A 22423-nucleotide genomic window follows, 5' to 3' on the forward strand; every position below is an offset into this window, starting at 1 on the left:
GTTAGATGCACTGGAGGAAATGTAACAAAGTAGCATGTTTTCTTTGTGTTCATCGGAGCATGAGTAACCATTTCTTTTGGTGACCTTTTCTTTGCAGTTCAACCTGAGTGTCCTCTGTTCTGATGCCTCCTGTTGCTGGAGGTCTATGCTGGGAATCCACTTCCCTCCCAGACAAACAGCTTGACTGTGGCTGGGCAGTATGTTTACCTCCCATCAGCAGAGTAGCCCATTAGTGAATGACAAGACCCCCTACCCAGACAGCAAACAGGGCATAGGTATTGGCCCTGATTACCACTGTTTGACCCGGTCTCTGCTAAGCCTGATGTAAATAGATGAAGACCTATTCTAGGTTAATGTGGATTCATTTCATGTTTCTCTGTAAGTGGCCATGTAGCTTCAACCTACTGTAAATATGCCAATACACATATAGGGCTGGTCACTGGTTTATTTGCCCATCATTACCAGTGGCTGCACCCTCAATGTGGCAGGTGTCATAATACATTAGGCAAATTTATCCTCTCTGCAGTACAATTTCCTAAATGTAAATACGAGGTGAAGGATCCAACTCTGCAGCTGCATTCCATGTGAAACCCCTAAAACCATCTGAATGGGCCTTGTCACAGGCCTCCAGCAAGGACGACGACAGCCAAGAGGATGTAAATGAAACAAAATATTTTATTTTTCAAACATAAAGTATGTCACTCATTGATATGTACAGCTTGAAAATATAATACATCTGAGATAAAATCAGACAGTGTTTTAATGACTGATGGGCATTCAATACGACTCATACAAATGCAAAAAAGATATCAAAATTCACTATTTACAAAATATATAACAAAGTGCTTGCGGGAAAATAGCCCGTCTGTGGCAGCAGGACCAACATACTGTCCGGTCATGCCTATTTAAATAGAAAGTACTTGATGTATTGTCCGTTACCATTAGGCTATGTAGCATAAGCTACAGCCCCACTATAATATTCCTATAATAGCTCTATAGGGCTTACAGTGTGTCTGTGGTTCTCAATGGAGATTGTGGTATTTTTATTTATTTTTTTTTTTCCACATTTCTTATGGCTTCACTAGACGATACTTAATCACTCCTATAGAGTCAGAGAGACTGAGTTTATTATAGGAATACTATAGTTCTTTTTCCTAAGGATAATTTCACACTACGGAGACGTTGTCCAGCGTGCATGCGCATCTCTCTACAATCATATTTGGGAATTCTGCTACTTCTATCTCGGTGTAGTCTCCCTTCTTGACCAGGTACATGATGGGTAGCGGGGCGCTTTCAGCCACCGTGCACCGCCTCTCCCCGTAGCCGTAGTTGCGCCTGGGCTGCTTGCAGCCTCCCGTGCATCTGAAGGCCTGGTAGCCCGCAGGTTCAATGATCCAGTACTGCGTCCAGGTGAGCGCCCTGAAGTCGATGAAGTACTGCTCCCTGCAGCATGTGTCCTTGTTTTGGTTAAGGTCACAGTCGCCACGAGAGCTGCGGAGGAGACGACAAAGTAAGGACTGTTAGTCGGTTGTTAGTTGACACTGCGCGAATAATTAATGCAAATGTAGGGGAAAAGGATATAGGCTAATTGTCACACTAATACAATATCCTGTATATCAAAGCGCGCGCCCTTACCCGTACTCTTCGAGGTTGAGTGTGTAGAGGATGAGCTCGGGCTTTCCCAAGGTGTTGTCCGTCTGCTCCTGGGTGGTAAAGTGGACACTCTTGGCCATCTCTGCCGCGTAGCTGCCAGGTCTCTCGCCCTCGATCCACACCTCCAGGTGCATAGGTGTCTTCTGCTGGGTCTTGGACCAATAGTGCACCGCCTGGGTCACATCAAAGCTCTTCCAGCCGGTCTCGTGAATGGGGATCAACCTAACACGCGACAGAGAGAGGAGACTTAATTAGAGAAACAGCTTACGAGACAGAGTTGAGCTCGTCGCTTCTAATTGGCTGAGAACCTCCCCAAAAAAGTAACAATTTATGTGACTATGAAAGCGTTGATCTTAAATGCCTTGGTGCTATACTAAAATACAAAATAAATAAATAAATAAATAAATAAAAACACTACTACTACTACTACTACTACTACTAATAATAATAATAATAATAATAATGATAATATGATGATGTTGATGTTGATGTTGATGATGATGATGATGATGATGATGATGATGATGTGTTAAGCAACTATATTCCTCAAAAAGGCCATAACCTTTGACAAAACCTAACAAAAATCTAATTAGCCACTTGTCCATTGTTTTCTCTTACCGTGAGTCCACCAGTGACGTCCTGTTGGCTCCGTTGGGCAGCACCTCCACCCAGTAGATGCTGACCCTGGCGTTGTTGACGGGCCGGTGGCTCTTCCTCTCCGCCATGGAGCGCTTGTGGTGTGGAGCCCTCTTGTACAGCTTCAGCTCCGCCATGGTCACCTCGCTGTTGTCCGGGATTCTCGCATCCATGTCAAAAACCATGCGTTGTCGCGTGGTGTCAGAGTACACGTACTCCCCAGATATATCTAAAACACACAGGATTGCAAACAATTAGCAGATTTTCCCACACACTAAGTGGAAATAGTCTTGAAAGCAACCGCCTTTGCGCGCCACATGTCACAATTATAACACATGGAATTATTGCGTGCGTCAGCAGTATGCGGTGTCAGTACTTGTAAGGGTATGCTATTAATTATACTTAATATATATATATATATATATATATATATATATATATATATATATATATATATTAGTAAAGATGATTACCTGCGTTGCCAGGGATGCCCCTCAGAATGCCCGCCAGGCTGGGCAGGGATCTGCGTTTCCTGCTGTGGTGCAACTTCAGCATGGACATGTACTTATTTTTGATATGCGCCGGAATAACCAGGTTCTCCAAATCCCTCTTGTGGATCTTTGGAACTTCGTCCAAGCCCAGTTTCTGCAATAGGGCGTCCTTCATATCCTCATGCGTAAAAGCCTTGGTAAGAGCGAGGAGTGCGGCGCACAGGACACAAGAGCGGAGGAAATCCATGAGTAAAACTTCAGTGGTCCAGCAGTGAGGAGAAGGAACAGCAGTCACAGCAGTCGTCTGCTACTCAGAAAGAGACAGCGTCCCTCTGACAATCGACTGGCCCTTATATGCTTGTGGCCCTCCCAGTCGTTCGCACTTTGTCGATGGGGGTGGGGACCGTTATCAGAACAAAGGTGCGACAATAAAGCTCCGTCCTAAACAGGATATCTAAGTGGCTCTACTTCAAACAGAAACAATTAGACTCGAGTGCCATCCGTTTTGGGTAGGTGTAATTTCACCTATGCTTATGTCTTGGCCTGTGTGGCATTTGAAGTCAGAAAGACGAACTACGAAATAGCAGTGTGAAGTTGGTATAAAATTGTATTTATGGTGTAAATTGAAAAGATCAGAGAGTTTAGTGGGATGGAGATCTTTGAAACTTGCAATAAAAGGTATTTTTGCCTGTTTGTTTTTTGGTCCAGTGCAGACTTTTTTCCTTTCACTGAATAGATGTGGTGGAGAGACTTTTTAAGAGGCTTTTCCTTCTCTATAGCTGTTTCTCTGTAGGAAACTTTGAGTTCTACAATGAATATCAGTATTGGCCCTCAAAAAATCATGTGTCAAAATTACATCATTAATAATGGAAGTAGATGGTTTGGTGTGGCTTGCTGCTTCAATGAATCACAAAGGGTTGACTAAAGTTACACCTGAACAGTTTTAAATTAATATCCGTCATGAGTAACCATCTTGTAGTCTACACTTGATTTAGACTGTCCTTTTAGGGTGTGCATCAACTTTCCAGTCTCTTTCTTTTTCTATCATTTCTCCATAACAAAATGCTGTCCCTGTTCGACCCGTCATGTGTCCTCTGCTCCGACACATGCGCCCCAGACAGACATCTCTTGACCCTGTGAACCTGAAGTGCCCCCTCTTCAGTAGCACTCTTGTCTACACACACCCCACACTCTGATGTGTACATTCCACTGGACGATGTCAGGCCAGGGCAGTCTGGCAACAGTCTGTCACACAGCAGCCTTATTTCTGTCCCAGGCTCTTTGTCTGGCAGACCAGGAGGCCGTTTCAACTGGCCAAGGTGGACTGGGATTTAGAGGAGAGTGATATGAAAACCAGAAGAGTTCATCGTGGAACAAGTGTAGTGGCAAGGAGGAGCAGGCAGAATGATGCAGGGTTGGAGGGAAGGGGGGTTGACTATAGGATTAGATGTTTATTCCAAGCCCTGTCACCCATTCACGGCCCTCTCTAGCAGATTAAAATTATTAGCCAAACAGACAGTTAATCCAGGGGCCGGGAGGCCGGCGTGGATGTGGATTGGGGAAGGCTCTTCACAGATTGGTGATTATCTGATTCCATTGCGAGGATTTGCCTTGCCTTTTTTGTCACACAAACATTAGAAGAGGGTGCTCTCACTGGCTGCCCAGAAGGCCCTGCCCTGTGGTTGTGTATTGGGCTCTGTTTGCTTAGAGATGTCAGACAGACTGAAGGAGCACACAGGAAGAGCAAATGACAGATGACTGCCAGACCACACACTCCAGCTACAGCTAGTCTCCCGGTCTTACAAACGAGAAAAATTATGCCTGAAATCTTAAATAGGGTAGGTGCGAGCTGTAAGACACAGCTCATGCACATTGCATTCATGATGTGCAAAGTGTACACGTCAAAGGATCAGGGTAGTATAGGCTTATAACATTATTATATAAGATTTACAATACATTATGTTGTTACATTTAGGGTTTTAACTTAACATACACAAGTATATTACCAAACAAAATTACAAAATGCAAAATATTGTTGCAAAATTTTTTTTTTGTACACCAAAAAAAAAAAAAAAAAAAAGTGTTTGAACCATATCTAATATGCAATTGCACATACTATGCACATACTATATGAAGAGTGTATACTATGTCCATACATGGAGAGTTTCACCCCTAAGTTAAATGCCACCCATTTCAGAACATTTCCAGTCTTTTAAATTATTCCTGGAATGAAACTTATGTATATTTTGGCTTTGTATTTAAGTTATGACTGATTTTGAGACACTTCTTTGCAGAATAGTTGTGCTTTAGGAGACAAAATTATCAGGCTTTTTTGTAAAAATAAATAAATAAATAAATACTGGTAAATTAAAAGAGGATTACATTTTTTTCCCCTCAAAAATCATAACGTACAATTTTACCCACTTGTAGCGGCATTTTGAACTACAACCCTGACTATGTATAGCACTGCACAATGCAGAGTTGTCTCCATCAAAGCTCACTGAGCTGCACTGAAATGTATGAGGCGAGGTTGAAAATGGGCAATCAGATTGTCTGATGTTGGAATCATCCTTTTAGACATGTAAATTCAGATCAAATACATTGTCCAGTCCAGCCAAAGGCCTGTCTAAATGCCCAGAGCCTAAAATACACATGGTATTCTCTTCTTCACATTACAGCCCCTAATTTGGTAAATTAAGATGCCTTTTGTGTGATATTTCTCAGTCTTTCTTCCTTCCCATGCCAATCAAAGACAACTTTCCTAGTTCAAAGCCACATCTGATTCTCCTAGGTGCCATTTCTTTTCAATCAAAGGCCATCAAGCTCCTACAATCAACAACACAGGTGTTAATTAACATCCAAGCATTTACATTCAAAAGCAGTCCAATTTATAGGCCATTCCCTCCCATTTGTGAAACATGAAATCCCCCTGGTCACAAACAGAAAACAGTGGCCAAGTTTAAATCCATGTAGAAGTTTACCATCTACTCTGGAAAAACGCAAAATGTAACTGAAGCAATGCAGGGAGGAAGGACAGGCCACAGGGGTTTGGGCTTGCCTACTGTTTTGCATGTGGTTTGCGCATTCAACAGAGCACTCATCTAATTTGGAGCCTCTCCCTGGAAACAAGGTGGAGCTGCAGCCTGCTCAAAAGTCAATATTGAAATTGTGTTGGTGGTCAGCGCAAACTCCTAATCATTTACATGGGTGTATTGTCACTGGCTTCCTGATTATGCCAAGATCTTACTATAGCCCGCTTTATCTTAACATCAAATATTTGGGGGGAATGCAATGCTCTAGTTTGCACTTTAATAGCCCATGCAAGCCCATGCAGTTGCAGACGTCAAGATGCTGTCTGGATCAATCTGCAGAGCTGGCTGCCAATAATCATTCTGCTAGGCTCAGCCGCTCCAGACAGAGAGGAAAGCGCTAGACATGTGCAAGGGCAACATAATTATTACTCAATAGACCTTTTTCACAGCAGCCATTTTGACATGAAATAGTAGGATAAACATGGGTGTTAACGATCACATCAATTAAGATTGCGCTCCATTTAAGTGTGACAGATCTTTTCCAGTGAGCCAGCATGCACAACACCAGAGGCCCATAGCGGTGTTACAGGTCTGTAGCCTCCCCATCCCCACAAACTACAGGACAGTCTAATTGCATTTCACACAGTCAATGACGAATCAATCAGCACAGACGAATGATTTAATCCCTTCGTAGACTTAACGAAATTGGATCAGACATTAGACTGATTCGATACGACTAACATGAAATATTTTCATTAACTTTTAATTAATGGACGGAGGCTGACAGTTTTAAGTGTGCATCTTTGTTGCATGGCAGACAGAAACGGACTAAATAATTTTGTGGCCTGTATGATCCCAGTCTACAGGGCATTGTCTTTGGCAATGTCCTGTAACTAAATATGCAACTATGAGGCGACATTTCCATTCAAAATATGCATATTGGTGAGGTAATCTGAGGCGCGCCCGAAACATCATTAGTTTCAACGGCCTTGGATCGAAAAGGAGCATCTAGTATTGTGGGGAGCGAACTTGGTCACTAGAGGGCGCAATAGTAATAATAAACGGATGGAGGCAACTATAAGCAAGCTTGGTACTGCAGCACTAACGGAGAAACTGGATGGAGAGAAGTACAAAAAGTATTAGTAATAATACTTAGTTAGTATTAGTTAATAATTATTTTATTAATTATTTAGTTTTGTTTTAATTGACACATTGGCGCAAATTGTACTGTGTGTTTATTTTGCCACAATCCGCTGCTCTACATTTACATTTATTGAAATGATTGCAGCAATTACGGCTTTAAATACTTCAACAAAGCATTTTCTATTTTTTTAAATCACACACACACACACACACACACACACACACACACACACACACACACACACACACACACACACACACACAATAGAGCCCCATAGCCATAATTCTTCCCACTAAAATTCAACTCCAATGTAGGCCATAAACTATTAATACATGCTGTGAGCAGTGATAAGCATCTCACTTGAAAAGGATGAGGCATTTTGGAGCAGAAGATGACAGACATTACACAGTAATGTGATTTGAATAAGCATCACATGCAGGTCTGGCTGTGCGAGTTTATTTCCTCACTACAGCTTTATGTATTTCATGTGGTTTCTGTTTCAGCACTGCAGGTGAGCATCTAATGATCTACATCAAGCCTGCTACTTTTCCAATTTACAGTAACGTTGACTCACTGAGAACCAGTCTGAGTGACACACCTGTAGATATGTGTACAGTTGTCATGTGGGAATATGCATAGGCGTGTATATATAGATTCACACTGGCTGAGGGGTTTCATTAACTACACACCTTGGAATTGTGACCCCAAACAAGCCTTGTAATATGAAAATACAATGAAATTTGTATTTAAATGAAAACAAAAGCTAAAATACAAAACTGAAGCTCTAAGATTAATTTTCAAATGACACATCCATTGTTGGTATTGGACTGCACACAAACCCACAAAGTCATGTACCCTGCATAGTCTATTTATCATTCATCGGCTCATAAAAACAGTGTCATTTCTGATTTTGATGTGCCATATACCTCCGTTTACATTATGGAGATAATCAGTAGTCGAGTTGTAAAAAAAAAAAAATTCAGGGGGATGGTCAATTTTTTCCACTTGATGAAAAGTGAGGGTGGCAGTTTTACAGGGGGGATAATTTTTACCGTTTTTATTTCAGGGGGATGCCATCCCCCCTCATCTCCCCTCAACTCGAGTACTGGAGATAATTTGTCAGTCTTTTCTGCAGATTAAAAGATGGGTTACCCATCTTGCATGGGTTTAGTTTCAGTCAGGCCTCTGGATGTAATAGATACCATCTATTCATGTGTTATGTGTTGCTATGCTGGTCTCCTACACTACACGGGTGTAGAAGGTAGACGGAAGATAGAAGGTAGTTGCAAGACAATTTATTGCAATTATCATTTAATAAAACACGTGAATGCAAACTACTTAATCAACCACTCCTCCACAGGACGAGCTGAGAACAGATTAGATCCAAGCACAGTTTTTACTGACGCAGACCATTCCGTATCCGCTAGAAATTGGATGTTTGGAGCCAATTAGAGGGGAAATCGCTGTTGTTCATTCTAAAACGTGTCATTCCTGTCCGCACCACGCCACCACCAGACCGACAGCCCGCAGTTTCCCCTCATTCACAATATTGACAGTCCCGTCCTCTACACCCCCACCCATCCCGCTGCCTCGGTCCGCACAGCAGATGCTGTGACGGCAGACTGTGACAGGCGCCATGATGATGATCTGGGGTTTTGCCTGCAGCGGCTACCAGAAATAATACAACGCAGGGAGATGGGCTGTTAGATGTAGAGCAAATGACAGGTTAGGCTGGCACACAGCAAAGATGGCGGTTTAAACAGTTCTAAATCCCTGCGCATGCGTGAAAACTGAGGATAACTGACTAGCTGTAGGTTTGGATGATTTTTGTTTTAAAAATAGAGGTGGAACAACAAAAAATGTGTTTTGAAAGCGTACATAGCACCACGCAGCGACCACCAATGTTTAACTCATTCATATTTTACTGCTGAGCACTACTTCATCGAGACTCTCCCGTGATCCAGTGCCGGTCGAGAAATACGTTACAGAGTGTGCTCTCTTCGCTGTAGAGGATCTTTGGTCGCAAGCTGCTGTAGCTTGACTGTGCAAAGACGGCAAGAAGCGACCGGCGGGGGAGGCAAAGGAAAGGAGAGGAAAGGAAAGGGGGGAATTTAGGCTGTGTCCTGTATTTGGAATAAGCAAGACTAGACCACAGCTTTCTTCTTGACGTGAAACGAGCTCCTCGGTAACCTTCAAAAGGACCCGCATTATTTTTTTTTTTGACGGCTGCGGGGCAATGGACCCTTTACCCCATCCGTCGGTTTAAACTGTGAAGAAACTAACAGACGTTTGGTTTGTGGACGAAGAATGGGATTTAAAGGACATATCTGCCAGCTTTGAGTTGTGAAAACAAGGGGATATTTTCCAGCTGGATAAAAAAATAACCCTCGCGTCTGTAAAGAGGGTCGAAATTCAGTTTAGTCCTGTTGGTATTGTAGTTAGCTCCGGGGAAAAGAGGGAATGTTGGCAATTATGAAAGGAGAGAAGTAACGTTTAATGTTAGCTCGCTGGCTAGCTAACTAGCTAACCTAGCAGCCTGCTAACTAAGCCTCTGTCGCCCTTCCATTCCTAGAGCAGAGGAGGGGCGCTGGGGCTTTGTAGCATTGCAGATCTGCCTAGCATTTTTTGGTTGCTGCAGGAATGGAGAATCCCAAATATCTACCACAAGTCAGGGGGAACTGTTGAACTGCATTAGCGCGGCGCTTCATTTTTTTTTTTTTTTTTTTTTTTTTTTTATCTTTGAGAAGACCCGAAAACAGGAGTGCTGAAGGGGGAAGGAAATAACTGCCAGCTAACGTTTGGAAAATCTGCCGGTCGGGCAGGGTCTGTAATTGTGAGTTCTTTTATGCGTCTTGTGGGAATACTGATACAATGAGGAAATACCGCACGTCTTACCCACCTCCCACATACTGGATAGTGAGAGGGAGGTCATGAATAGATTTATTTTAATCTGGAATTAGCTTCTGCTTCCCCTGAAAACAAAGTTTGTTTTTTTTAAATATTTATATTCAAGGTGGGAGAACTTCTATCAGGGCCTCTTACGTTACTAGGCCGAGGAGGCTAATTTGACTGCTCCTTTTTCTACACCTTTTCCCCTCATCATTACTTAAAACCCAGCAGTCGGAACCATGTCGGGGGAAGTGCGTTTGAAGAAACTTGAAAAGCTGATCCTGGACGGGCCAGCTCAATCTAATGGCCAGTGCCTCAGTGTGGAAACGCTGTTGGATATCCTTATCTGCCTTTACGATGAGTGCAACAACTCCCCCCTCAGAAGAGAAAAAAACATTCTGGAGTTCTTGGATTGGGGTAAGATTTTCCTCTATTTCTCTTTACTGTGTCTCCTGTCTTTGGTAAGATGATAGGCTAATGTTGGTGGTGCAGTGGCCCTCCCTTCCCCATCACATTCCTTTTATAGTAGTAGTGGGGCTCAGTTGGCCTGCTCTCTCAGGCTGGCCCTCCCCAAAGCAAGGCTGCTTTAGTTCAATTTACTTTACACAACCAGCTTGCATGCGAATTTGCGTTCCCTTTTGATAGGCGTGTGTTCCTTTTTATATAACTTTATAGCCAGCTCCGATTGTAGTTCTTAACATCTCGACTTTTCTGTAACAAATAATCAACAAAAGTGATATTGTGTTGACATTTATTTGCATAGAGAGATATTGCAGTAGCACACCGTAAGAGTTTGCTGGGGAGTTTGCAGTTTTGTTACTTTTTTACCTCCTTGGTGAAAGCAATGTTAAAAACATAGGCAAGGCAGGGCGACCACACAAACAACTCAATCATTTGTGGAAAAGAACTGTGTGTGTGTGTGTGTGTGTGTGTGTGTGTGTGTGTGTGTGTGTGTGTGTGTGTGTGTGTGTGTGTGTGTGTGTTTGCGCGTTTGCGCGTGAGTGACATCGGGGGTTTGGTTTGTGCATGAACGTGGAATGTGAACAACTCACCTTTTTATCTGGCAGAGAGGCCCAGCTAGTTGCCGGAGCATGCCTGCCTGGCCTGCCTGTCTTTTAAAGCCTTGACACACGGGCAGCAGTTTGAGGCAATGGAGGAGAAAATTATTGCTATTAGAGACAGGGACGTGGTTTGGCATTAAGGGACATATCAAAAACTCAGTAAGCTATAGGAAACACAACTATAATGGAGGAAAATACGTTTTTGCAGCTAAAATGGTCTATTTGTGTTTTTTTCGACATAAGGCAAGGGCCATAACAAGGCAGCAGTTTGAAGAAATTGTGTAGGGGGCAGTGTTCCCGAAAGGCAGGGTAAGAAATTGCCATCAGCCAAATGGTGGTAAATTTTGGCTGTTGCTTCTAGGTTTGTCTGCTCCTCTAGCCACCATCTGGAGGGACTATTCTGGTAAAACTGGCAGGGGAATCGGTCAAAGAGGGTGGCACATTTTGGCAATTCTGTGCCACTGGGATAAAAAAGTTTCCTGGACTCTCAACAGCTGTAGCCAACAGTATTTTTTCATTACAATTTTGTTCACCTGCTCAGGCTGTTTTTGCCCCACTTGCCAATCCACAGCCCCTCTGCTGTAGACAAACCTGCCCATCTAGCTTGCCTCACAACAATGCTGGTGTGCCCTGGCCTTTAGGAGATGTGCCCCGCGTTTGTGTGCCAAATGGTGACTTCACTCTGACATTTCCCTGTGTTGACACAAGACAAGACACTCAGGGATTGAACTTAGTGGGTCACATCACTCAGATACACAGGGTTTCCTCAAGAAAAATTGTTAGGCCTGGTGGCAATGTGGTGGGGGGTGGCTTACTCACTTGAACTACTTTAGTACAAATTACTTTGTACTTTGAAATTGTTTGGTGTGTGTATAACAAACATTTATATTACATTAACATTTATAAAATATAATGGAAAAAATAAATTGTTTTAGATATTTAGTCTAGAATTAAGATGTATGATTGTAGGCCTATATAATATGATAACTTTCCTGCTCCCCTCTTTTTCCATTCCATATCTAGAGTGGACCAAAAAAAGAAAAAAAAAACAAACAAACTTGATATATGTAACAGTAACTAGTTCAGCCAATGCACCACTTGCATCAATGTGCTTGTGGAGGACTGAAGAGGAGTTTTAGAAGTGGAAATGTTTTTTTGCGGACACAGCAAACACTGTGTTATGTAATTTGTATTTTTTAGATTTTGGTAAAACACTTATTCGGCATATTGGAACGTCGACCCTGGAACACAACAGTTTGTAAAAAAACAAAAAACAAAAAAAAAAAAAAAAAATTTATTTGGGAGCCATTTAGTTTTCCTGGGACCAACTCAAATGACCACCTGCGGGCACTGGGGACTCACTACATTGAAAGCCCTTAAAAATCATTGAATGTATCCTAGCTGCTGTAGAAGTGTGGAAGTCCCATGATTTGTGTGCTAGCTGCATTGCTGCCTGGCTTCTTACGGCACTAAAGAGAGGAATTGTTAGGTAGTTTTGCACTATTGATTGTTAAAGGGATACTTCGCCCATGAAGGATAACCTTTGTATCAAGAACTCACCATGTGCTGCCTTCAACCCTGAGCGAAGAAGGTTTTACTCGCAAGCCTTTATTGTAAACTTGTAGTCCAAAAACACAGAGAAGCGAGCCATCTCTGATCCAGTAGATAAAACTGGGTCTGTAAATTTACAACACTTTCAAAAGTTCCATTTAAAAAGATCTCACATCATATTGTATAATCCAAGTCTCCAGTATACAGTCGCATGCTCAGTATTTCCCAAACACGTATTTTCACTCAAATCTTGCTGCAGGAGCACCCCGATAGCTCACCAGATAAGAGTGCATACCATGTGTAAAGGCTGAGTGCTGATTGCGGCGTCCTGGCTTCGACTCTAACTCAGGCCATTTTGCTGCATGTCATCCCCTCTCTCACTCCTGCCTTTCCTGTCTCTCTCTACCGTGAGTGTCAAATAAAGCAGAAATACAAAAAAATAAAAAAATAAAAATCTTGCTGGAAAAAAACCCACAAAAAATCCTCTCATGCACGGTCATGAAGGGTGCATGCACAAGTGCGTGTGTTTCACTGTATAAGCCACTTGGACTGGCATGCAGTCAAGTTATGCATGCACATCAAGTGTGTGTTCACAAGTGGTCTTTGCAGCATGATTTGAGTGAAAATAGGTGTTTGAGAATTACTAAGCATACGACTGGATACTGGAGACTTTGATTATACAGCATGATGAGTGTGTGCTTTTCAAACAGATCTTTTGATAATGTTTTGCTGCTGTAAAATTACTGCTCCATGGGAACTGAGATGGCTAGTGTTTTTGGAATGTGAGTTTATCATGAAGACTTGAGAGAACAGCTTTATTAGTAAGGGACTGAAGGCAGCACTCGGCGAGTAGTGGATACAAAAGTGATGCATTATGAGTGAAGCATCCCTTTAAATATGCACATGTACAATATGAAATTATTTTCCCAATTCATGGGTGAATTGAAGATTGACTGATTAGCATTTTTTAATGTTGATGCACTCTTACAGTTGGGTGTTTTGGTAAAAAGCACATACATACTTAAATTAGTTCTCCAAAAAAAACATTTAAACAATGATTACTGAAATTTGCAGAAGTACATTATACTGAAGAACGGATTTCCATGTTTTAGAATAGTCTGCGATGCCTTCCAAGTGAAAAGAGAGCTGTTGCTGTAGTGCGATTTCTGCATTGTGATAATGGATGTCCAATGATAACACACCACACCTTTTTAGTGATGTAGACAACAACAAAAATATGGTATAATTGAGGTCAAGTCTTGTCTTGTCATATTAAGGTTTTTGGTTTGCTACCACTCCCATGTTTTTCATGTGTTTCTCTGGAAGACACTTTATAGTTCTTGGCAGAGCCACCAGCCAGAAGGTCATTTGAAGAGGCACACCTGCTGTTCATCCAACACCTTTTTGTAGTATTTGGACAGTTACTAGCCAAATGTTTGCTTAAGACCTGATACAATGTCATTGCAGCCCTATTTATAACATCAAAGCAAAAAAGTGCATATGACTGATTGTAGCCTAAAAAAAAAAACACAACAAAAAACAGATCAGATCAGAAACTTGGTGTTGGTGGCACATGCTCAAAATGCGCTATAATCCCACATCCAGAATGAACATTCTAGACGGGCCTCATGAAACATAATATCACCGCAGCTTGCCCTGAGTGATCTGCCTTTGTCAGTAGCTCTGAGCAGCCAGGCCCCCACCAACATGCTCTCAGAGAAAAGACACATCATCATACCTTATTCACCGGACTTACGTACCTTTTTGATAAAGCAGTACGGCTCCAGTGACAAAGGTGCACCGATGTTCCTTTTTACCCAAGAATGTATTTGAGCCACAGAGGAAGACAAACATTTGTATTGGGTTTACTTTTCTTCTTGTTTGGTGACCTCATTTCAGTGGAAATAGAGACCCCTCCATGACCTGCAGCCATATGGGAAATGAACAGGGGACAGTACATTGTATCTTGAGTCCTTACATATACCATTGCAGTTACTGTAACATATTGACTAGCTCAGGCCTACTCTTGTATTCTCTTACTTTGTTAGCTACCTGTCATCATGTGACATTAAGGCTAAGCAGACTGTAACTCAGTTGGACTGTATGATGATGGCTATTCAACTAAACGTTGTTATTGTGATTATTTTGCCAACAAAATTACTAAACTTGCATCCTATGTCATCCTCATCTTGCCATTTTAACTAGTGTTCTAAATGTAATTTGATCATTTATCTTCTCCAAATGTGATATTGAAGTGTGATTTTTGACAATTTCACATGAGTCCAGTGCTAAGTCTTAGCTTTTTAAACAGGTTTTAATGTTTTGGGGGACGCAACATGCATTCTTTTTTTTCACAAATTTCTTGTTGTCCTGCTCTACTTCTTTGATTTCCTGCATTCTTTTTGTTTTGTACTGATCCCATTCCCTCCATTGGGAAACAGATTTTAGGGCGGTTGAATGCAAATGGAAAACCATGCCAGCCCACAGTCTGCAAACACTAGCAAGACAAGCTGACCTTTTCTCAATCTGGATTGAATGTTAGCCTACAGTGGCCAGCTGTTCAGCTGCAGCTGATGTGTGTGCTCCACCCTGCAAGGCTTTCATTGGCAGCATGCCTCACACACTACTCACAGTGTCTTCACACACACACACACACACACACACACACACACACACACACACACACACAAGCAAGCAAACATGCCTCACCCTCCATACTCACATGCAATACACACGCAAACATGCACCCACGCACCCACACATCCAGAGATTGTATGCATACATGTAAACATGGACACACAAACACACTATAGTGCACTGTACACATTTTGCTTACTATAACAGATACACTGAGTTACACCAAGTCAGTATTGTGGTTTTGCCTAACTAGACTATCTCTTGAGGCCATCCCTTTCCCCGGCCTGAGCAATGCTTGACATGCCTTCTATCAGTCTTTCCCTGTTATTCAATAGACAAGAAGAGCCGCCACCCCGCCTAAAAGAATTTCATTTGTGTTGGTTTAAAAGAAGAGTTCTAGTGTCACATGGTCTAAATGCTGCTCCAAGGCCTTTCCATTGCACTAAGAACAACAGCTCTGTATCTCTTAAACATCTCAGTTCACATACTTGATGCTTATAACACCTGTGGAAAAACAACTTCTGGTGATACTAATTTAAGCTAACTGATTGTTAGCTGCATTGCTGATTGTGCAGCAGCAGTAAGTGGCACCACAGCAACACAAGCAATCTTGCTCACAGTTTGAAATCAGGGAAGTCACATGCTGTGCTATCACAAGAAGTCTGTGTAAACAGATAAATTGCTAATATGCATTTTATGTCCTGAATGTCAATATTGGTATCAGACCCAAAGATCCTGTATGGGCTGGGCTCTAGTCAGGACATCCTTGACACCAATCTGGTTGCTCTACTGTTTCCTGTCCAGCTGTCCGGCAGTTCTGGTGGGCACAGGGAACAGGAAGGAACCGCAAGGACTCCCTGACTTGCTCAGGATCCAAAGAGTACATGATGTCATACTAGGAAGTGGGACAGCTGTATGGTATTGTGTCATTGTGGGCCTGATGGCCCACTCCTGTACAACTTGTGGTGTTGTTGGGAAGGTGCAAGGTCATACAGCTTTTTCTGTCATCTCAAATGGGCTCACAAACTGACAGACATAGCAGAGGAAGCCATGCACCTTTTCTGTTCTCCGGCTGCCTGCTAGTTCACACCAGCTCAGTTTAGCAACTATTTATGTACTTATTTATTTCCAAAAGGTTTAACTGTTAACATCACTATTAGTGAAATGTGCTTGACATAAGCATGGATAAATTCTGTTAAGTGCGCTGGATGTAGCCAGTATTTTACAAGGATAACACATCAGAAATTCTGTATGTCATTTCTAGAGTCTGGCTATTTAGCATATTCCTTGAGATGGTCAGAGAAAAAAGATTGTCAAGTTGTCTGGGAATGTTGCAGGCAAGGAAAAGTCTGCTAATTGTGATGTGTCATCAGAAAGAATCAGGGGAAGACGGTAGGCCTCCTCTGTCTATCTCCCAGAGGACACACTGTAGCTCGGCTTATTAGCAAACCTCCAAGGACTCTGGGGATCTGACTGCAAATGGCCTCTGCTCCCCCTTCCTACTCTTTTCTTGTCACCCTCCCATATCCATCCTTTCTTCTGCTCTTCTCTCATCTCTTTACTTTCTCCTTTTCCCCCAGTGTCCCTGTGAGCTCTGTCTGATTGATCCCTCTGCTTAGCTATTGGTCCATTGCTTCCACTCAGTATAATTGAAAAGAAGCACTGATTGCTAGCTGTTGGCTTTTTGTAGTGTTTCTTCTCCTACTGGGGCTGTTTGCAAATAAATCATACACTGTTGGACTGGCTGAATTTAGCTTGTAGTTCAAACCACATGTAGAAATAATTATTTAAGTTGTGTGAAATCTTGCTGATTAGGAAACATCACATCATTTATTCTAGTCCCTCCAGGATTTTACGATTTTGCAATCACAATAATAAAGACAAATTCGGTGAATTCTTGTTAAATACGCAGCGCTTGCAATTAGCCTAATCCAGGCACTGCAGTGTAATTGCATAAGGCATTGATCACATAGAACATGCTTTTGACCTTAGCTGTGGTGTTATTTTACAGTTGTTCAGTTGTACTTAACAGCAGTGTGTCATTCACAATATGAACCAGGCAGCGTGGCAGCGTTTTCAGAGCACTTAGGCCCTCTGAATTAAACAGCCACAGCAGTGCCAGGAGTAACCAAGTTTTCCTGGTTAGTATATGTCAACTTTAACTAGGTTACATCTATCCAGAATAGGCTGTTAGAATAGGCTATTAATCATCTTTGAAAATTGTTTTCACTCTATTCCCCATTTTGATCCCCATTTGTGCGAAATACCTAAATCATTTCATATATTCCATTGCAGTTTTTGGAAGGCTGTCGTGACATATAGTAGTTAAGCGTTGCAATAAACCCAAAAGATGCCTCTACTGCAATAAATATTTGCTAGTATTATTGGATATCAGGTTGCTAGCATTAGCATTTAAGATGAGATTGATGTCTGAGAACCACAAAAAAGCTTGAATGCTGCTATGACATCTTTGAATCTTTGTGAGTGTGTTTCAATACACACTGAAAGAGGAATGATACATTGCTTACCCTGTAATGACCCATCATCCAAGAGATGCAATTAGCAAGTCTTCCTTTTCCTCAGCCAGCTAAATCTAAAGCAGTGAGTCAACAACACACAAACACACAAAGCAACATTGTTTCCTCAAATGATTTTTTCATGTTGTGAAAGGGTGAATTTAGGCAAGTTGCTGGTCCCCTCAACCCTTCCCACCACCACCCTTCGTTTTTCGGCTGAAATGGACCCTCTGCCAACTGGCAAAGGCGCTTGCTCACATACTTTCGTCTCTTCCCCATGCTCACTGAGCTGGGACTGGGAGTTTGTGTCTGCGAAGGGGAGCACATCCAAACTGCTCTTTTGAGCAGGATGTAAGTGTCAAGCAAAAACCCAATCACAGCAAGAGCAGAGAAATGCATAACACAGACATTGCTCCCCTTTTGTCTTGAACGTGTAGTAACAGCAGCAACAAATAAATAGATACCTCTCCATTTCCTATTTATGAATCTATTTTGTTTGTGAGCAAGAGCTGTCAAGTGAAAAAATAAACTGGCCAAAAGTTCATAACAGACATCTCCCCATTGTGTACATAAATGTTATCAGTGACCAAGATGTGCCAAGCAAAGCAACATAGAAATATAAACAACAACATGTAAACAATGCCCCTGACACTGCCTCCACCCTGCCACCACCCTACTTTTCCTGTGTTTAGTAGTCCTATGTAGTAAAACGGGCTTCAGAGTCAGCAATGTATTGCATGTGGCAAATAGAACAGGGTTCTTATGTCACCTCACATATGAGGAGAAAAAAAATAAAATCAGGATGTTCTTTTGTCTCTTAAGCAATGAAATGCTCTGTGCAATCAATGCAGGAAACAAATCTTGTAGTTTAGACATGACAGCTGGTGCATCCTAAAATCAGCCGCTTCCACTGTTTTATCAAGCAAATACAGTTTTGGAATAGAATAAGACATCAAGATACTGGAACTTAGTGTTGCCTTGAGAGCTCAATGCACTGCAACTTAAGAAAACGCATGCAAAATCTTCATCAATTTGATGACATATGCACAGTGTTTAGAAAATATGCTGCAAATTCAGACAACATGCAGATGTACTGTGATAGACATTTGATGTGAGAAGGAGCTTTTGGTGCAAACCATTCAAATTTAACTACGATTTAATTTCAGAATTGAACTTGAAGGTTTTTGGCCACCAGCAACAAAAATTTTTGGCTTCCATACAGTTTTCTCCAGACCCTGTTAAAATTAGGGCTAGGGGTTACAGTTTCATACTACTCTGCATGGGTTCAGATGTACTAAGCATTGCAGGCTTAGCTACATTTCACAGATCTCTCAACCGAATTACTTTTAGCAGGGTATTATTGCCGGATTTTTGATACTGATACAGGTTTTAACATTTGAAATTACATTTAAATTAGATGAGGTGCTACAGTTATCTTTCTGGATACTTTGATTTGTTGGATTAAAGCACATTTCATCATGCATTTGGTATGGTAAAGCATTGTTTTTCAATACAAAACCCTGACAGATAAGGGTAGAAGATAGATTGCAGGAGGAGGAATACGTTTTAAGTTTAAGTTTTAAATACAATGCAAGTGAAGCCCAGCTTTTTTTACTCATAAATCTATCATCTTGGGTGTATGCCTACTGTCTGGCCCTCCCCTGTCTCTGACCCTGGGATGTAAACTATTAGCTGCTCTTAAAAACAGAGCCCCCAGGAGCCTCGCCAGGGCACAAGTTCATAAATAACATGGAGGGAAACTGCAGCATGTGATCTTTTCTGGGCTTTGGTTTCTCCTCCAGTTTCTTGTCTCCTCCTCTGTCACAGGATGTTTTCCTAACACACCGAGAGAAAGCAAGGGAGTTTGGCACGAAAGCCCAGCTGTAATAGTATGGGGAGATGCCAAGGAATCCAACTCACCAATTTACCTTTGCTCCTCGCTGCTCTAGGCCTGTACTTGTTAGCTTTTTAGCATGGAGATAGTGTCTGCCCTTTTTGAAGATTTTTGATTGTGGTTTCTGTGGGGAATCTTTCATTATTACTTTTATTCTTACTTTTACTTATTTACACATATTTGCTGGTATTTCCTGTTCTAATATCTGAATAGGAGTGCCTATTATGCCAAGTTCCCACTACATGACTGTCGAAGTCATCAGATCAATGTACTGTGATCTGATTACTTTGACACACAACTTGCAACTTGAATTGAGACTTGTAATTGAGAATCTTGAAGTCATTGTAGTTTGCATTCTACATAAGTGAGCAGGTAGGGGGTCACACATTACAAGATCTTTCACCAGCAGGAATCACTGATAAGTCAGTCTAGTCTCCAAACTACATTTTGCCATGAAAACATGCATGAAGTGACATGGGAAGTGAGTGGGCAAAAGAATGGATTGGGAGTAGATGAAGTAAATAAATATTTTTTTCTATGAAAACATAGGTAGCTCTCTGCTAGTATTAGGGCCTGCTCACATTAGGGCCATTTGCTGCGTATCGTGCTAAAGCAAAAATGCCCCTCTCCCCAGTCCCCGGCTGGCCTGCACTCACATTACCTAAAGCCCAAAGGCTCCCAAATGCGATTGCCCCTGGTATGCACGTCATCATGCTGAAATACGACAACAGGCATGGGCCGACGTCATCATAAATCAATACAGTTCAAATACATTCATCATGTCTTCCTTTTAACTAAAAGACGTTTTTGTTCCTTTTAATCGGACATGGGATGTTTATTTACCTTGACAGTTTCGGAGGTAACTTCCTCCTTCTTCAGAAAGGTCCAACTGACAGCCGGAGTGGCACCTGTCAGATGCCGGCCGGCGCGGTGCTGGCTGGCACCAGGTCTGCCAAATCACCTCACACACCGACTGCTGTACTTTCATTATAAACTGACTTTTGTTTATACATGGTTACAGCAGCACAACGGACAATGATACAGACAATATGGTTGATTATTGATTGCGGCCATTCGCCAGTAATCGCGCATTAAACAATTTTGCAGAGGCAGGATGATAGTTGCATGATTTACGTCTGCGCGCTGAGTGCGTGACCGTGTATGTGCTCGTGTATGCGCCCATACCGTGCTGAAGCACACCCCTTCCGACTGTGCCAGAGCGGGGGAAGTGTACTGTATTCAAGCACGGTACGGAGCGATCACACTAAAATAATCCGGATTTTAGGGGCAAACGTGCTTGGGCACTGTACAAACTTGGTAATGTTAGTAGCTCCTTATAGTTAGTTTGGCAAGGACCACAAGGTTACGAATGCTGAAGAGCTTTTGTGTATCTCTGTTTATTCTGATAGAAACGGTGTTATTGTGCCCCTTATACAAAGAGAGTAATAGAGGGTGTGAGTGTGTGAGTGTGTGTGTGAGTGTGTGAGTGTGTGTGTGAGTGAGTGTGTGTGTGAGTGTGTGTGTGAGTGTGTGAGAGAGAGACAGAGAGAGAGACAGAGACAGACAGACAGAGAGAGAGACAGAGAAATTATAAGATAAGGGAGCTGCTGTGGATAACACCTGAGGTGCCCTGCGCATTGTGCTCTCATTGGCTATACCTTGTCACCAACAGATCCAGATATTTAGCCTACTAGATATCTGGGATGTGTTGGCAATGCATCAGCAATCGTCTTGGTTCATGTCTTTGTCTAAAAGTCTAAAATCTAAAAGGCTAAAATTGTGTAATGCGAATTACCTATCAGGACAAGCTTTTGCTCTTAGGATTGCAAGAATTTTAGATGGTCATGTCAACCAGCTAGTCATCCTAGATCAGTGCTCCTCCTCAGTGCTCGTTTTATGCATTACGCCCTGCTCTCAAGTCATTGCTTCAGCTCCCCCTCTTTGAGCCTGTTATTATGTCCTGGCTCTCATCGATTTGCTCCACCACTCACTGCATCATAAATGCATACTGTTGCTAAGTACTGCTTGATCTGATGTTGCACCTTACTGCTAAATCATACTTCGCAGTCTGATGTTTAGGGGACATTTTTCATGATTAAAAAAGAATCCATCAGTTCATCAGCTAACCAGTGCAGGCAAGCACAAATTGGAGTAATATGCTGTCTTCGTTTGGCACCTGGTAGAACTCTTTTGGCAGTGTTCTGGACAAGCTGCAGGCATGACAGAGCCACTGGGGCAAGGCAAAAGAACAGAGAATCACAGTAATCTAAATGAGAGGAATCAAATACGTGCCCTTCTCTTAGTCAGATTGTAGTGGGTTCCTTCGACTACAGGAAGCATGATTGCACAGTCCTGTTAATCTGTGTCAAAAGTTAAATTGGAATCAAAGAACACTTTGAGGTTAGGTTCGGGTGTCACATTGCAAGCTAACATGCCCAGTTCTGTGAATTATATTTTGGCAGTCAGGAAAATTTCTGTTTGTTATTAAGACAAAGAGAATTCAGCATAGTTTGAACTCCCCAAAACCCCCACCGTGAAGTGACTTCTCCTTCCTCCTTTTAACAAAACTGTGAAACATATTTCCAGATTTTGTATCTTCCCTTTATTTGTTCTAATAGGCCTTATGAGCTCTTCACTGTGTCTTGAATCTCGTATCACAATACAATGCATAAGCCCACCACACTTTTACCACTTCATTTTCTGAAAAAGCTAGGCAACGTGCCAAACCTCTGGATACGGCTGCTTTCTGTCCCTTTGCACGTGCCGTAGCACATCCCCTGGCTGCTTTGAGCAGAGGGCTCAGCTGTGTGTGTGAAAGCGCTGACTCAGGCCCCAGCCCCTCATAGCTGGGCTGCCTGTGGAATTTGGAGCTGAGGTGCAATGTTAGGGAGAACAGCAGCTGTTTAGATGAGGCCATTC

General features: G+C 42.2%; 2 protein-coding genes across 9 annotated transcripts in view; one reads left to right on the forward strand and one right to left on the reverse strand.

Moving 5' to 3' along the window:
• Positions 1 to 1166: 1166 nt before the first annotated feature.
• lft1 (lefty1) lies at positions 1167 to 3027 on the reverse strand. Its single transcript, XM_030047031.1, has 4 exons — positions 2763 to 3027; positions 2272 to 2518; positions 1636 to 1875; positions 1167 to 1491 (listed from the first exon to the last, which is right to left on the reverse strand). Exons 1-4 carry the CDS (start codon positions 3025 to 3027, stop codon positions 1167 to 1169), a joined length of 1077 nt encoding a protein of 358 aa, XP_029902891.1.
• Positions 3028 to 8859: 5832 nt separating this feature from the next.
• The window catches only part of cdc42bpab (CDC42 binding protein kinase alpha (DMPK-like) b), a 93569-nt gene continuing 80005 nt past the window's right edge, over positions 8860 to 22423 (forward strand). For 4 of the 8 annotated variants that reach the window (XM_030046996.1, XM_030046997.1, XM_030046999.1 and 1 more), the window contains exon 1: positions 8861 to 10262. In XM_030046996.1, the coding sequence (XP_029902856.1) occupies positions 10085 to 10262 (178 nt within the window). In that variant the 5' untranslated portion in view covers positions 8861 to 10084. Of the gene's footprint in view, positions 10263 to 22423 lie in introns of all 8 variants that reach the window. The other 4 variants (XM_030047002.1, XM_030047003.1, XM_030046998.1 and 1 more) reach the window with 3 other exon arrangements.

The sequence above is a fragment of the Myripristis murdjan genome, chromosome 24 (genome assembly GCF_902150065.1).
Source record: "Myripristis murdjan chromosome 24, fMyrMur1.1, whole genome shotgun sequence".
NCBI classification, from domain to species: Eukaryota; Metazoa; Chordata; class Actinopteri; order Holocentriformes; family Holocentridae; genus Myripristis; species Myripristis murdjan.